The sequence below is a fragment of the Schistocerca nitens genome, chromosome 4 (assembly GCF_023898315.1).
Source record: "Schistocerca nitens isolate TAMUIC-IGC-003100 chromosome 4, iqSchNite1.1, whole genome shotgun sequence".
NCBI classification, from domain to species: Eukaryota; Metazoa; Arthropoda; class Insecta; order Orthoptera; family Acrididae; genus Schistocerca; species Schistocerca nitens.
This window is the reverse complement of record NC_064617.1, coordinates 890,773,546-890,788,732: the sequence shown is the minus strand read 5'-3', so window position 1 is coordinate 890,788,732 and position 15,187 is coordinate 890,773,546. Positions and strand designations below refer to the sequence as shown.

At 38.4% G+C, this 15,187-nt stretch overlaps 1 protein-coding gene across 7 annotated transcripts in view; it reads left to right on the top strand.

Annotated features, from left to right (window-relative positions):
• The window catches only part of LOC126253432 (WASH complex subunit 5-like), a 183,143-nt gene that overhangs the window by 58,345 nt on the left and 109,611 nt on the right, over positions 1 to 15,187 (top strand). For all 7 annotated transcript variants that reach the window (XM_049954772.1, XM_049954770.1, XM_049954771.1 and 4 more), the window contains 3 exons: positions 1,774 to 1,999; positions 10,217 to 10,357; positions 12,071 to 12,221. In XM_049954772.1, coding sequence (XP_049810729.1) covers positions 1,774 to 1,999; positions 10,217 to 10,357; positions 12,071 to 12,221 — 518 coding nt within the window. The remainder of the gene's footprint in view (positions 1 to 1,773; positions 2,000 to 10,216; positions 10,358 to 12,070; positions 12,222 to 15,187) is intronic.

Below are 15,187 nucleotides of genomic sequence, written 5' to 3'. Positions count from 1 at the left end.
AATTGAAAGCCCTTAGATTTTTGTGATTTATCGTATACCCAAAATTTATCAGATTTCTTTTAGTACCCATGTGGATGACCTCGCACTTTTCTTTCTTTAGTGCTGACTACCACTTTTCGCACCATACAGAAATTCTCTCTAGATTATTTTGTGATTGGAATTGATCATCTGATGATTTTACTAGACGTAAATTACATTATCATCTGCAAACAATCGAAGGGGGCTGCTTAGATTATCACCTAGATCATTTATATAAATCAGGAACAACAGAGGGCCTATGACACTACCTTGCGGAACGCCAGATATCACTTCTGTTCTACTCGATGATTTGCCGTTTATCACTACGAACTGTGACCTCTCTGAGAGGTCAGTTTCCTCTCTGAGGGGAAATCACGAATCCAGTCACACAACTGAGACGATACTCCATATGCACGCAATTTGATTAATAGTCACTTGTGAGGAACGGTATCAAAAGTCTTCTGGAAATCTAGGAATATGGAATCAATCTGAGATCCCTTGTCGACAGCACTCATTACTTCATGGGAATAAAGAGCTAGCTGTGTTGCACTAGAATGATATTTTCTGTTGGTTATGTATCAATAGGTCATTTTCTTCAAGGTGATTCATAATGTTCGAGTACAGTATATGCTCCAAAATCCTACTGCTAATTGAGGTCAGTGGTATTGGTCTTTAATTCAATGGGTTACTCGCATTTCCTTCCTTCAATATTGGTGTGACCTGTGCTACTTTCCAGTCTTTAGGAACAAACCTTTCGTCAAGTGAGTAGTTGTATATGATCACATGACATGAGCTGTGATTGGCTAACAAAAACACATCACTATCTCGATTTCAGTGCTTCAGAAACTAACGTGCTGTGTTTGGTGGATTTCATGTTTATACTTTCGTATTATGAAAAATGTGGTGTACTTGCTGCTGCGCATCAAAGATGTTCCCAAAACACCCCTCCCCCCTTTTTTTCTGCGTTTTGTTCCCTAAAATGCCGGGATGTTCGCGCTGGTGTATAAAACCTTTACCATTCAAAGGATTGAGAAGTTTCCCAGTTGTGGGGGAAAGTATACTGTCACTTGAAATGGAAGAAGTGTATTTTCACCTAGGAAAAAGCGTCTTTTTAACTGGGAAATCCGGAAATTTATTTCCTTGTCTGCATATACACCCTGGTCGTGCATTACTTTGCTTTGAAGGTAGCAGAATTCCTTCGCTTCATGTACTATATGGTCCCAAATTTTGATGTTAATTTTATCACTAATCTCCTTTCTCCTCCTAATAATTCTTGTCTTGATTTGGTTTACTCATAGTCCATATACTGTGCTCATTTGACTTAATTGTGTTCAACAGGCCCTGTAATTCTTCGTCTGAGGATAGCAATGTCAGCAGTATATCTTACCAGTGGAATCCTTTCACTCTGAATTTTAATGCTATTGTAGAATCTTTTTTGAATTTCTGATGTTGCTTCTCCATTGTACAATTTGAATGGTAGGGGAGAAACCCTGCAGTCTTGCCTCACATCCTTTATTTTTCCTTAACAGTCAAATCTGGGCTTCACTGTACCCATTTTGGTGGAGTCCCTTAATATGCTGCAACTTAGCTGTGACTCTTGTCCTCGTCACAGAGATGGGATGGGTACTGTGGGTAAAAATGCTTAGGATCGTATACTACTGCATTGGATGATGAGTTTTGAACCTATGAACTTTTAATCATTATTTAAAGCAGTAATGTTGTGTACTGATTGATTTAGTTTCTGTTTTCTTACAGGCGATTTACAATAAATCCACTGTATGTGGAAATGGTTTTGGGTCGTTTGCGGTCAGATGATATTTATAATCAGCTTTCGGCTTATCCTTTACCTGAGCACAGGAGCACTGCACTGTCAACTCAAGCTGCAATGCTGTATGTATGCCTCTTCTTTGATCCAAATGTGCTGCACAACCAGACTGCCAAAATGAGAGAGATTGTTGATAGGTTTTTCCCTGATAACTGGGTAAGTTACATCATTCAGTAATACGTAGTCATCTTATGCCATGTAATGGGCCTAGGTGGTAATGTTTTAAAGTTAACCTTTTGTTTCATCATTTCACATTTTGTGATAAATGTTTTTTATAAATAATAAAGTAAAAAAATCAGTTATGTTTGCCTTTTGCAGGCATTTGTTTGATAATGGATACATAGGTGACAGTTGGCTGCAAGATAACACACTGAAATAGTTACAGTTCATCCAAAAATGACAATTTTGTGTCATGCAGTTTTTTAGCAGACTTCTTTCCAAAGACATCACAAAGTCTTCAGCCAAACTTCAACAAATTACAGTTTACTGGGTGGCTGCTGCTACTCACATTTCAGATCACTATGTATCAGTTACATAGAGCACACTATTTGCTATTACCAGTTCTATATAACAGCTCCCATTCTCCTTTCTTTCGTGGTTCTATATATAGTTTAAATCCGAGTGAATTCATACCAGTTCTTAAAAAATTATTTTAGGGGGCTTATTTCATATAGTTTATGTTAACATAAGTTTAGTTAATATCATAATAGAGTTAACACACACTTCCTTGTACCAGTTCATATTCTGTTTTAAGTTAAAATTACTGTGGTCCTACTTTTTATTGGTATGGAATCTAAACAGTATCCATTATTATGTTTTTATACAAACAGTTTCTTGTGTTTTTTTACTTTGTATGATACCGAAACATTCTGATCCAGCTCACGTAATGAAATATGTGCATAGCCATTTATTGGTCAAAATTATTCAGATCTGGTTTGGTTAACTGATGAAGATAATTGTTGACTAAACTATTGTTAAAGCCTGAGTACTAGAAGGTATTCTTAAACATAGTGAATAACTCAGCTCAGTGTAGGTCTCTTTGAAGTTGCAAAATTATTAATGGCGTTCTTCTGGGTATACAGCCAAGTTGTTAACATTTTTTCCACATTATTTCGATGACCAACCCGATCATCTTCTTCAGATGCTGTGAGTTTTGCTGTTGTGAGTAGTCACTACCTGGGTTCCAAAACCAGAGTGAACTATTGATATCCCATGCCACCATTTATAGCTGAATTCAACCCCTGACATCCACTATGCCATTTGACACTCGTCTGTTTTTCAGAGCCCATACCAACTTTTCCTGAAATGCACATTCTCTTAGTGTTTCCCTGGCCTAGTAGATGTGATAGTTAGAGACCTCTTAATAAATTGAGTGTCAACCCAAAGCCTCATTTAAATTGCAACCTCAACACTTACCAGTGCTGATACCAATCACCTGTAAGAAAGAATGAGTAACACTCAGAAACCTATGGCGGACAAAGAAACTGCAATTCTGACAGCCAATATGAGCATTGCTATTGTCCTAATGTCACATGTGGACTACAATAAAAAGATTGTAGATGTTGTGAATGGCATTACCTAGAGATAGCTAGATGTCTGTCCCACAGATAAAATCCAGAGGAAGACACTGACTCTTCTCAATGAGTCAGGCTGGCTGTGTGATGTCATTAAGGGTCTTGGAACTCAAGCAACTGTGCCACTACCATTATATGACCTTCCTAAGATAAACAAGGAAGCTATTTCTCTAAGATCCACAGTGTGTGGTGTGGCCACATGCAGCGATGAAGTTGAAAAGAGTTCCTTGAACATTTAAACTCTGTCCATCCTAATGTAACATTCACAATGGAAATTGAAAACGAAGGCAAGCTGTTAGTTAAGAGAAAACTGTATGGGTCCCTGGCTAACACTGTATATAGAAAATCCATGTGCACTGACTGTTATCCCCACATTTTGAGCCATTGTCCTCCCTCACAAAGAAATTCAGTATGAAAGACTCAGGTCCATAGGAACACTTTGGCAGGGACAGCATCACCAAAGAAGTGAAACATCTACAAATAGTGTTCTAAATGAACAGCATTTCATTAATTAATCACACTGAAAAATCTAGGAGATCACACTGGAGAATCCTCTCTCTAATGGCACTCTTCTCATAGACAGCACAAATCCTGCATTTGGTCATGTACAAAAAGATCTGCGTGTGTTAACAGTTACAAGACTTTATAATGACTGACTGTCAATACATGGTAAAAAGTGCCCCTGCAACACATTCTGGTGGTGAACAAAGCCTTTATGAATTTATGCTTGTTTAATAACATCAATTAAAGAAATGTGAAGCTATCATCAATGAGCTATTTGGTTGAACACTACAGTGTTTTACTAGGACTGATCCATTTGAAGGTGATATGCCCTCGCCTTTCTGTAACCTTTAACTTGACTCAACCAGATAGTTTTATAGGAATCTGTAGTTTGAGAGAGATTTTGAACTATGGTACAGCTTGGCAACTTTCAGTTATACAAATCATTGCTATAGGCCAGGGCCAGCCAAACGCTGCACAGTGTGCAGACGTGTGGAAGTGCTGCACATGTGCGCACGTGTGTGACAGCGACATCTGTTATTAGACATGTGTCCTAAATGAACGGCGGCGGCTCCACTTCCCTGTTTATGTGGTACACGCAAGAGCTTGTTTGTGAAAGATTTTTCTCGGTGATGAAAATGAATAAATCAAGGTTTCGATCAAGTATAAGTGATGAAAATCTTCGCAACTACTTGCGTTTGTCAATGAGCCATGCTTTTGTGCCCGATTTTAACTATATCATTTCTCATGATGAGTGATAAACGTGTTTGGATTTATTCCTTTCATAATTAATAATTATTGTTTACTAATTGTGCATTATTGCCTCATTCTGCTCCATGTTACACTATTATCAGGAAAATTCGTCATTAAACCGATTGTTCCAATGTATACTTACATTTAGGGTTTTTTATTAATGTGAGAAGGGCTACGCTCAGCTGAAGTCGATAAAACATAACATTCATCTAATTGTCGGTTATTATGGAAATTTCAGACGGAACTGATGAAAGATATAGCAATAATGGTATTGAAATAGCAGGTGATCATTGAGAGGTCTGCAGTTATCATTCTGTTCAGAGGTCAGTGAGACAGAAATTATGTGGGTGTAACTGAGGGCACCGAGAATTAGTTATAGGAAACCTTGCATTAGTTTAATGTTATTTGAAATCATGAATAAGGTTCGTTGGAAGTCGCTAAGTGCTCTCTTTCTTAAATACTAGATCAAAAACATTACGCGTATTTACGTGCCGTCAGTCAAGCTGCCTTAATAAAAACCCACGGTTGTTAACTGTATTGCTTGTCTTACTGGGTTAAACTGTTAACATAAAAGTAGACGTCTCAATGAGCAGACTGTGACAGTAATGTTTAATACGCGAAATACCTTCCCATGGTTGGCTTGCAAGCTGTGGAAAGAGCACTAGAATTCGCCGGTGCAGAGTATCCCAGCAAGTGGATAAAGCGACATATATGTGTAGAAACATGCACTACATGAACGCTGACGGCTGCGGCGTGCATGCTGTGACCTGGAAGTTGCACATGTGCAGGAGCACCGCACGCGTGCAGAATTTCTGGCCGGCCCTGCTATAGGCAAAAGAAGCAGTAAGTGTCAGAAAGAAATTCTTTGACTTACAGCAATGTAGAGAGAAAAAATATTTTTACAGGGCTACTTAAATGAAGCATCAGAAGGTATTCTGAGAGTAATGATAAGGAGAAATCATAGTTGTTTTCTCATTTTATGGTGTTTCTCCAATATTGTTGTCATGGAGTCAGGTAGAGATTTGAAGGAAAAATTATTTCACATTATAACTGTAATGAGTAAAGATACCATCTGACAACATAGTGACTAGTGGATTGGCACGTAAACAAACATAGTAACTTGGCTTATGGAAATATATTTTCATGTGTCTTGCCAACTCAAAATATATTTCTTACTTCCATATACAGATGAATTACTGGAATGTCACCCATTACTGCTACTCCTATGATGGGTAGATATACAGACAAATGCAACAGTACAGCTATTGTCTGAGCTACCACATTCAAGTTTTCGTTTACACTCTCTTCTCTCTCTCTCTCTCTCTCTCTCTCTCTCTCTCTCTCTCTCTCTCTCTCTCTCCCTCCTTCCCTCCCTCCCTCCCTCATGCTTCGTATATACTAGCATCTTCTTACTGTACGTCTGCCTCTGTAGCGTTACTGCCTGCCATGCAGGGGGCCCCGGTTCAATTCCCAGCAGGGGACTGGGTGTTGTGTGTCCTTCATCATCATTGACTCGCAAGTCGCTGATGTGGCGTCAACTAAAATGGACTTCCAATACAGTGGCCTAACTCCACCGAATGTGGCCTCCCGGCCAACAATGACATACAATCATTCCCCCCCCCCCCCCCCCCCCTTACTGTAGAGTTTCAATTAGAAGGGGAGTGTCATGTATTTATGTTAAGAATGAACTCCAGTATAAGGTAAGAAGTGACATTGTCTCTCTTGGTGAAGAAAAACACTTTGAAGTGTCAGCAATAAAGCTATCATATCAAAATGTTTCCAAAAAACCTTGTGATATTATGAGTATATCATTCCCCTAGTGATGATTTTGACATATTCTGTGAAAAACTAATATAGAGTCTAGAACAGGTATCAAACACAAAAAGTAACATTCTGCTATGTGGAGATCTTAAAGTAAACACAGCAAAAATAGATAATGTTACTAATGCTTTTCTGAGCATTTTATGTAGCTTTGGAATGGCATGACTAGTCAGCTATGCAACAAGTATAACAACACACTCAGCCTCTGCTATTGATCATATAGCCACTGATATTGGCACAGAAAACTGTGACTTAATATTCAAAAATCTGGGACTTTCAGATCATCTTTGTCAGATTGCACAAATAAGTGTTCCTATGGGAATAGCAACCAAGCTACAGGTATACAAGAGAATCTACTCCAAATCAGCCATGCAAAATTTTGCTGTACAATTAAATCGTGAAACCTGGGACGATGTATATGCACAAACAGATGTTCTGTCATTTCATGTCATTGTTTAAGCTCAAATTTGGAGAATCGTTTCCCAAAGTTCTACTTCCTATTGGAGCACAGATCGAAATGAAATGGATTACCAGTGGGATTACAAAATCTGCCTAAACCTTTAGACAACTCAGCTCTATAAAGAATACATGCAGTGACCCTGGTTTTGTAAGCTATTACAAAAACTGCAAAAAAATCTACAGAAAGATACTTCCGGCAGCTAAAAAGTCAGCTAATGACAAACTGATAAAAAATGTAAATAAGAAAAGTAAAGCTGCTTGGACTTTAGTAAAACGTGAGACTGGAAATAAAAAGAAAATGCACTCGGACACTAAAATCAAGAAATCAGGCAATACAATCAGTGATCAAAAAGACCTGACTAACTTCATAAACTCATACTTCACCAGTATTGCAAAAGACCTGCAGAGCAAATTTCCAAAAATGTTCCAGTGCAAAATTACATAAAAAATTCAGTGGTTCTGCTCCCCACTACTGAGAGAGAAGTAAGCAGTGCCATAAAACAATTAAAAAACAAATCCTCAACAGGACTGGACAAAGTCCCACTTTGCGTGTTAAAATAGTGCATAGGCAGCATTAAAGCCAGAATGAGATTTTCACTCTGCAGCGGAGTGTGCGCTGATATGAAACTTCCTGGCAGATTAAAACTGTGTGCTGGACCGAGACTCGAACTCGGGACTTTTGCCTTTCGCAGGCAAGTGCTCTACCAACTGAGCTACCCAAGCATGACTCGCGCCCCATCCTCACAACTTTACTTCTGCCAGTACCTCGTCTCTTACTTTCCAAACTTCACACAAGCTCTCCTGCGTACCTTGCAGAACTAGCACTCCTGAAAGAAAGGATATTGCGGAGACATGGCTTAGCCACAGCCCGGGGGGGGGGTGGGGGGTGGGGGGTGGGGGGTGTTTCCAGAGTGAGATTTTAACTCTGCAGCAGAGTGTGCGCTGATATGAAGTTGTGAGGATGGGGCGTGAGTCGTGCTTGGGTAGCTCAGTTGTTAGAGCACTTGACCACAAAAGGCAAAGGTCCAGAGTTCAAGTCTTGGTCCGGCACACAGTTTTAATGTGCCAGGAAGTTTCATATCAGCGCACACTCCACTGCAGAGTGAAAATCTCATTCTGGAAACATCCCCCAGGCTGTGGCTGAGCCATGTCTATGTAATACCCTTTCTTTCAGGAGTGCTAGTTCTGCGAGGTTCACAGGAGACCTTCTGTGAAGGTACTGACAGAAGTAAAGCAGTGAGGACGGGGCATGAGTCGTGCTTGGGTAGCTCAGTTGGTGGAGAACTTGCCCGCGAAAGGCAAGGGTCCCAAGTTCGAGTCTCGGTCTGGCACACAGTTTTAATCTGCTAGGAAGTTTCAGCATTAAAGCTCTTTTAACTGACATCATTAACCAGTCTTTTAAGATTGGCTGCTTCTAAGACTACCTGAAACTAGCTTAAATCATACCTCTGCAAAAAAAGGTGATGTTGAAAACAGGAAATTACAAGCCAATTGCTTTCTCTTCAAGTATTTTCTAAAATTGTGTAGACTTTAATGAAAACTAGACTTATGAGCTACTTAAATAAATATAATCTTCTCTGCAAGGAAAAGCATGGCTTCAGACTGGGCAGAAGCACTGAAATTGCAATAGCTCAGTTTACAAAAATTGTTCTTGAATCATTAGACAAGGACAGTTCTGTAACTGGAATTTTCCTAGATCTATCGAAAGCCTCCAATACTGTTGATCACGACATTCTTCTACACAAGCTGGAGTCTCGGGGAATCGGGAATGGTAAATAAGTGGTTCCAATTGTAAATAAATAACAGAGTGCAGAGAGTAGAAACTTCACATAGCACATCCAAATATGTGGTAAATCACTAATCTGACCCACAGTATGTTAATATAGTAGTCCCACAAGGAAGTGTTCTGGGCCCAATATTGTTCTTAATTTATATTAATGATTTCCCACAATGTGTGGAGCACAGAGAAAATTTACTTTTTGCCGGTGACAGTAATATACTGATTACCAGCAAGACACCTGACCTGATATTGGAAAAAACCAATGAAGCACTAGCAGATGTTTATAAATGGTCTACAGAGAACAGAGTAATTCTCAACATTAAGAAAACAAACAGCATGTACTTTAGAATAAACAAGAAGCACAAGTCTATAAATTCAAAACTACACAACACTTGAATAACATATGTAACCAACACTAAATTCCTAGGACTGCACATTGACAGCCAACAAAAAGGAGATGAACATGTCATCTCCACAGCATGCTGTGCGCTTAAGAGTTCTTTCGTCAGTATGCAGTGACATCTGTGTAAGGTCAGCTTACTTTGGTTATGTGCATGCCAGTCTTAGCTACGGAATAATCTTTTGGGGGAATAGTACCCAGAATCTACAAACAGTTTTCAGATTACAAAAGAAAGCTGTAAGAATAATGACAAAATGCAATAAATGAGCTCATTACAAGGAATTCTTTTAAAACCTGTGTGTTCTGACTGTTCCTTGTGAGTTTATTTTTCAGACCATAATGTATATCAGAAAAAAAATCTTGACAATTATAGCTTGAATAACATTATTCATGATCACAACACATGGTTGAGTCATTGCCTCCATTTAGATAGAATAAATAGGCTAAAAGCTCAGAACAGTGTTGATGAACAAGGCGTGATAAGCTGCCACAGAATATAAAAGAAATTAGCAGTATGTATTCTTTAAAAAAAACTTTAAAAGTGTTTTTGCAAGAGTGTTGGTTCTACACTGTGGACGAATATCTTAAATGAAAACCAATGAATTGTTGGGAACACCTAGCATAAGTTACACCTGACATATTTTTTCATTCATGTATTATGTATTTATGCCTATGTATTTATGTCAGCTAGTTTCATGTCAACACACCTAGGGTATTTATAAATTATATTTTTTCATTTATGTAATAAGTATGCAGGGCTTTGTATTTATGTATGTTAGTTCTACATCAAAATACCTATGCTTATTAAACGATGTAAAAGGCATTTGTTAAGAAAATATTTAGATTTCATGCCATAATTTGTACACTCACTGGCGACATCCATACAATGTAAATTGTCTTAAGGATGGATGAATAAATAAATAAATAAATAAAATAAAATAAAATATATTTAAATTAAGATAGCTAGAGTTTGTGTAAGCTATTTAGCAATAATTACAAATAAATTAACCTTTATGAAGATTTTTTAATTTTTTGTAATGGTTATGTATCACAGAGTGTTACTAAAATATTTTATTTGTTTGTAGGTCATTAGCATTTATATGGGTATAACGGTAAACCTGATAGACGCTTGGGAGCACTTCAAAGCTGCAAAGACAGCCCTCACTAATACATTAGAAATGTCCAATGTTCGAGAGTACGCTTGTAAATATTCATCCAGGTTACAGGTAAGAAACAGCGAAAATGCTACTTAATAATATTTGTGGATTTATGTACTATAAGACAGTATAAAGATCCTGTAGAAATCATATCTGTCAAAACCCATTGTTTCTTCATACTTTGGGCATGGACAAACAGTTACGAGAAACGAGATTACGAGGTAATTTAGTAGGAAAGCTGTGCCAAAGAAGCTACTGTGTTGGTTTGAAAGGGGGTTCTGCAGCTGGGTTGACTGACCCACTAATTTCTCAATTCATCTCTTTTCTCCCCACAGTTCTTTCAGCTTTTACAAAAATTCTTGACACAAAAATTGTGTTCCAATTAGATATGTGGACCAAGATCCTTACTTTTTGTGGGCAATTATTCTTACAAACTGAGTTATTCAAACTTGTCTCATAACATAAGTTTGCCAGTGTCTCTCTTGCTTTGCACAGACTTCGCTGCAAAGTGAAAAGTCGTGCAAAAAAACAACCCTTGAGCTACACGTTGGTTATCCTCCATGCCATACTTTCACCTGTTGTATCTGGTCCAGCAAGTACTTGAGAAGGGTTTCTGTGTTATTTTGAGTGTGGAAGTGATGGTGTAATGTTCTGTCCTAATCCACAATTCAATTACTGCTTGAATTTCTTCATTTCAATAACTTTCACAGTTTGTGATAAAGATTTATGTAAATAATAAACTCAGTGATCAGTAACCTTTGCCTGCTGCTGGCTTTTATTCAATAATCAACTCATTGTTGGATGATTGTCTGAAATGCAACACACTGAAACTGTTATAGTCCATCCAAAAATGTTAGTTTGCTCCTATGTGATTTTAAGCTCTTTTTCAGAATTCTGGACAGAGATACCCCAAAGGCATTTACCAGACTACAGCAAATCAAGGTTCTTTCGGTGGCAAGTGCTCTTCATTGCCTAAAATACTGCACACCAATTACATACAGAGCAATATTACTACTACTACTACTACTACTACTACTACTACTACCACCCCACTAGTGATTTTTATTTATTATGGAATTAACATGCACTTATTTCTACCTGTCAACAATTCATATGCCTTTTTAAGCACTAATTACTCTATTGGATTGAAATTTATATGACCAATGAAATCTTCAAATTAAAATAACTTCCAACTATGGCAAGTTATATAGAATCAAACAGAATTATTTGATGAGGAAATTCTGTGTTGTAAATTTGTTACAGGTCAATCGTCCAGTAAAAGTGTATTAGTTCAGTCAAAAATTTTAAAGCATATGGGGTTACAAAATTTTAAACATCAAGTTCTGTAAAATAAAAGTGCTTGTGAAAAAACTTAACTGCACCATAGGAATCAACAAAGCCCAAATTTCTTTCTGAATAATAAGAATTTAGGAAGAAAATTTCTGTGAAGTAATTGTGACAGTTATTTGGCAACATTGCTCAAAAGTAAATAAAAAACAGCATTTATTTGTTCTATGACTGATATCACAGTATAAGAAGCTCCTCCACTTTGCTACATTTTATGGTACTCCTGAAATTGTGTGAGAGGCCTAGATAACTCAGTCAGTAAGAGGACTACCCATTTAACACGAGGGTCTGGATTTGAGTTCTGACCTGGCACAACATTTTAATCTATTGGAAAGTTTGATCTACTTTTTTTCTTGATGTGATAAACTAAAGAAGTCATAAAAATTATTTTCTTTTGGTTATAATGAAAGATTGCATGCATTTTTCTGTTGAAAGAAACTGATACCACAGACGCAGCAGCTGTTAAAAGAAGGAGTTTTAGTGGAAGAAAATGTGTTGGACCATGTCAGCAAGGTTACAAATATCATACGTGAATGTAACGTGACTTTGCGATGGCTAATGCTCCACACTGCGGCCCCAGGAGCTGGTAAGATTTTTATATTTCTCATACTTTTGAGTGTGGTAGTCTGCCAGTAGAGTGTCATGTAGCTTGGAGGTATAAACTAAGACATCTAGATGACTAGTTGCTCACTTTCATCCAGTCTGTAAAAATTAATTATTCTGTGGCTTGACACCGCATGAACCTATCTAAGGGTGTCGAGATGGAACTTGACCTTCAGATAGGTGTTAACTGTTTAGGAGAGACATCACACAGCAGCGAGTCCCAGTGTCCAAATAAATTAGTAGAAGTAGAAGCTGAATTATTTTCAGTTAAGTTAGGAACTTAGTATTAAACAATGGAAAACCCAGCATAATTATAATAATAATAATAATAAAGTAAAATAGTAGTGTTATAATAAAGTATTAATGTTTTGAAAAATGTCATCATACCTGCTCTTAAAGTAAAACATTATTTTATCCCTACACAGACCACTCATCCATAAATTTCCACAAAGCCTCTTTCTGTTCCTTTTCCCCACCCTTGGGGAACGTGTCTGGGATGCTTTTGGGAATGTGTTCTGCATTTTCAGTAGCCTGACATCAGAACAACTCTCCCCAGTTTTTCATTCCTTTTTTTATTTCCTCATTCCCCTTCTCCTATCTTTCCTCTGCTTTGGCATTTGAGGTTCCTCTTTTTCTTCTTCCTGCCTGTGCACTCCCGAAGTCTCGCCCGTGCGTCTGACAAGTAACAGGTGACTGGGTAATGCATAATTCCCAGCCCCGGGTCAATAGGTAGGGTTTGTACCTACCCCCTGGTAGAGGCCAGACCAAGGGAGGGTTGATTGCCTGAGCTGTAACCTTCCCAAATTGCCAATTGGTCCCTCTGTAAGCTGTTTTGGAGGTGCGACCTGAAGTGTGAACAATCACCTAAGGTGTGTGCACCCCCCCCCCCCTCCCCCCGGTCCCTCCTTCTCTGAGGGGGCCCTCAGTTGGAAGGAGTGCACTATCAGAGACACTATCAATCGTGGGGGATGTTCTTGCAATTAGCCAGTCGTCTTCTTCACAGTCTGTGTCTACTACACATACCATATTTACTTGAATCTAAGCCGCACTTTTTTTCCGGTTTTTGTAACCCAAAAAACTGCCTGCGGCTTAGAATCGAATGCAAAGTAAACGGAAGTTCTGAAAAATGTTGGTAGGTGCCGCCAAAACTAACTTCTGCCATCGAATATATGTAGCGTTACACAGGCATGCTTTGCAGGCACAAAGATAAATACTGATGCCAAAACCTCTGCGTCACCACGAGTTTCAACCACTGCATTTTTGTACATTACTCAATAAAGTAAATACAAATTCCGTATTGTTCATCTTCAAATGTAGCAGCATTTCAATGTACTACGAAAATCCGACTGGCAAGACTGTTTGGGATGTTTGTCAATATGGCCAACTCTACGTTCTGAATTTTTTCCTACCTGTGAGAAGAGATGGTTGCTAATAGGAATTTTTATGAATTGTGAATCATATGCAGTATTCTCTTCACCATAAGAATAATATGAATATAAACATTTTGCCATGTATTGTTTTGTGTTTGCTGCTATCTCATTTAAATCCAGTCTGCCTAATAAACTGCGAAACTTGAGTGAGACAACAGCAAATGCGGAAGAATGTACATATCATGTCATGTTTATATTCGTATTATTCTTATGCCTAATAGTGGTACAGTCAGAAGTGAAGCACGGCAATTGAATAGATTTTTAAACCTAAGATGACTCTAATTTCTGTGCAGAATCTAATGTACTAAAGAGGTTCTGCAAAGATTTCTCAAACGGAGAAAAATTTTCGCTATTTTTTTATAACTCTCGTTCAGAACATCTTCTATCATACACAGTCTATTATTTGGTTCTTGTTGATCATTATCAAAGAAAGCAGCAGTGTAAGTAACAACAAATAGCGCCAGCCGGAGTGGCCGTGCGGTTCTAGGCGCTGCAGTCTGGAACCGAGCGACCGCTACGGTCGCAGGTTCGAATCCTGCCTCGGGCATAGATGTGTGTGATGTCCTTAGGTTAGTTAGGTTTAATTAGTTCTAAGTTCTAGGCGACTGATGACCTCAGAAGTTGAGTCGCATAGTGCTCAGAGCTATTTTTGAACAACAAATAGAAGTCTCTTGAAGTGACGTAAACACCTATAACACAGACAACGACACTGATCAGATCAAAGAAAAATAAGCAATCAATTCAAACCAGACAAAGCACGTGAAAAAGGAAGGGTAACCGTATAAATACGGACAGAGTGCCTGACGCATAGCAATGGCTACCTGGTAAAGCTTAACTGCTAAGCTTACGACTCGAACCAAACTACTGTAGCTGTATCGTCATTCATTCGACCTAAATTGTGTCTCATATTACAATGGACCAACTTTGTTTCAATTTGGAGGTGCAGCCTAAAACTTTTCTCTCCCCTTGAATTTCGAGTCTCAAAGTTCAGGTGCGGCTTAGATTCGAGTGCGGCTTAGATTCGAGTAAATATGGTAAAAAGAATGAGGCTAACAATTTGAAGACCCTCCCAGTTGCACCACAGTTCCTCTTGGTTTCTTGTACTGAAGATTGTCTGTCCTTTACCTATGGCAGATCTGTTTCTTATTCAGAAAGGTGTTGATGCAGTTGCTGACCATCTGAAATCCTGCTCTCGTTCATGCAATGGCACATTGTTTATGGAGACTATTTCTGATTCTCAAGCACAACAACTGCTTGCAGCTTCGCTCCTTTGTGATGAGGCCCATCGAAAACTGAATTCTTTGTGTGGTGTTATTTACAGTAGGCTGCTTGATGGTAGGCAGAAATCCAAACGTACTTCTCGGATCAGGGTGTCACTGCAGTCCATCACATGAGGAAAAAGGTAGATGCTGTGTTAGTGACCACACACACTCTTTTTCTCATGGTTGATAGATCAGTGTTTCCATCCAGATTCAAAGGAGGTTATGAAGTTGTCACAATTCAACTAATGGCTCTGAGT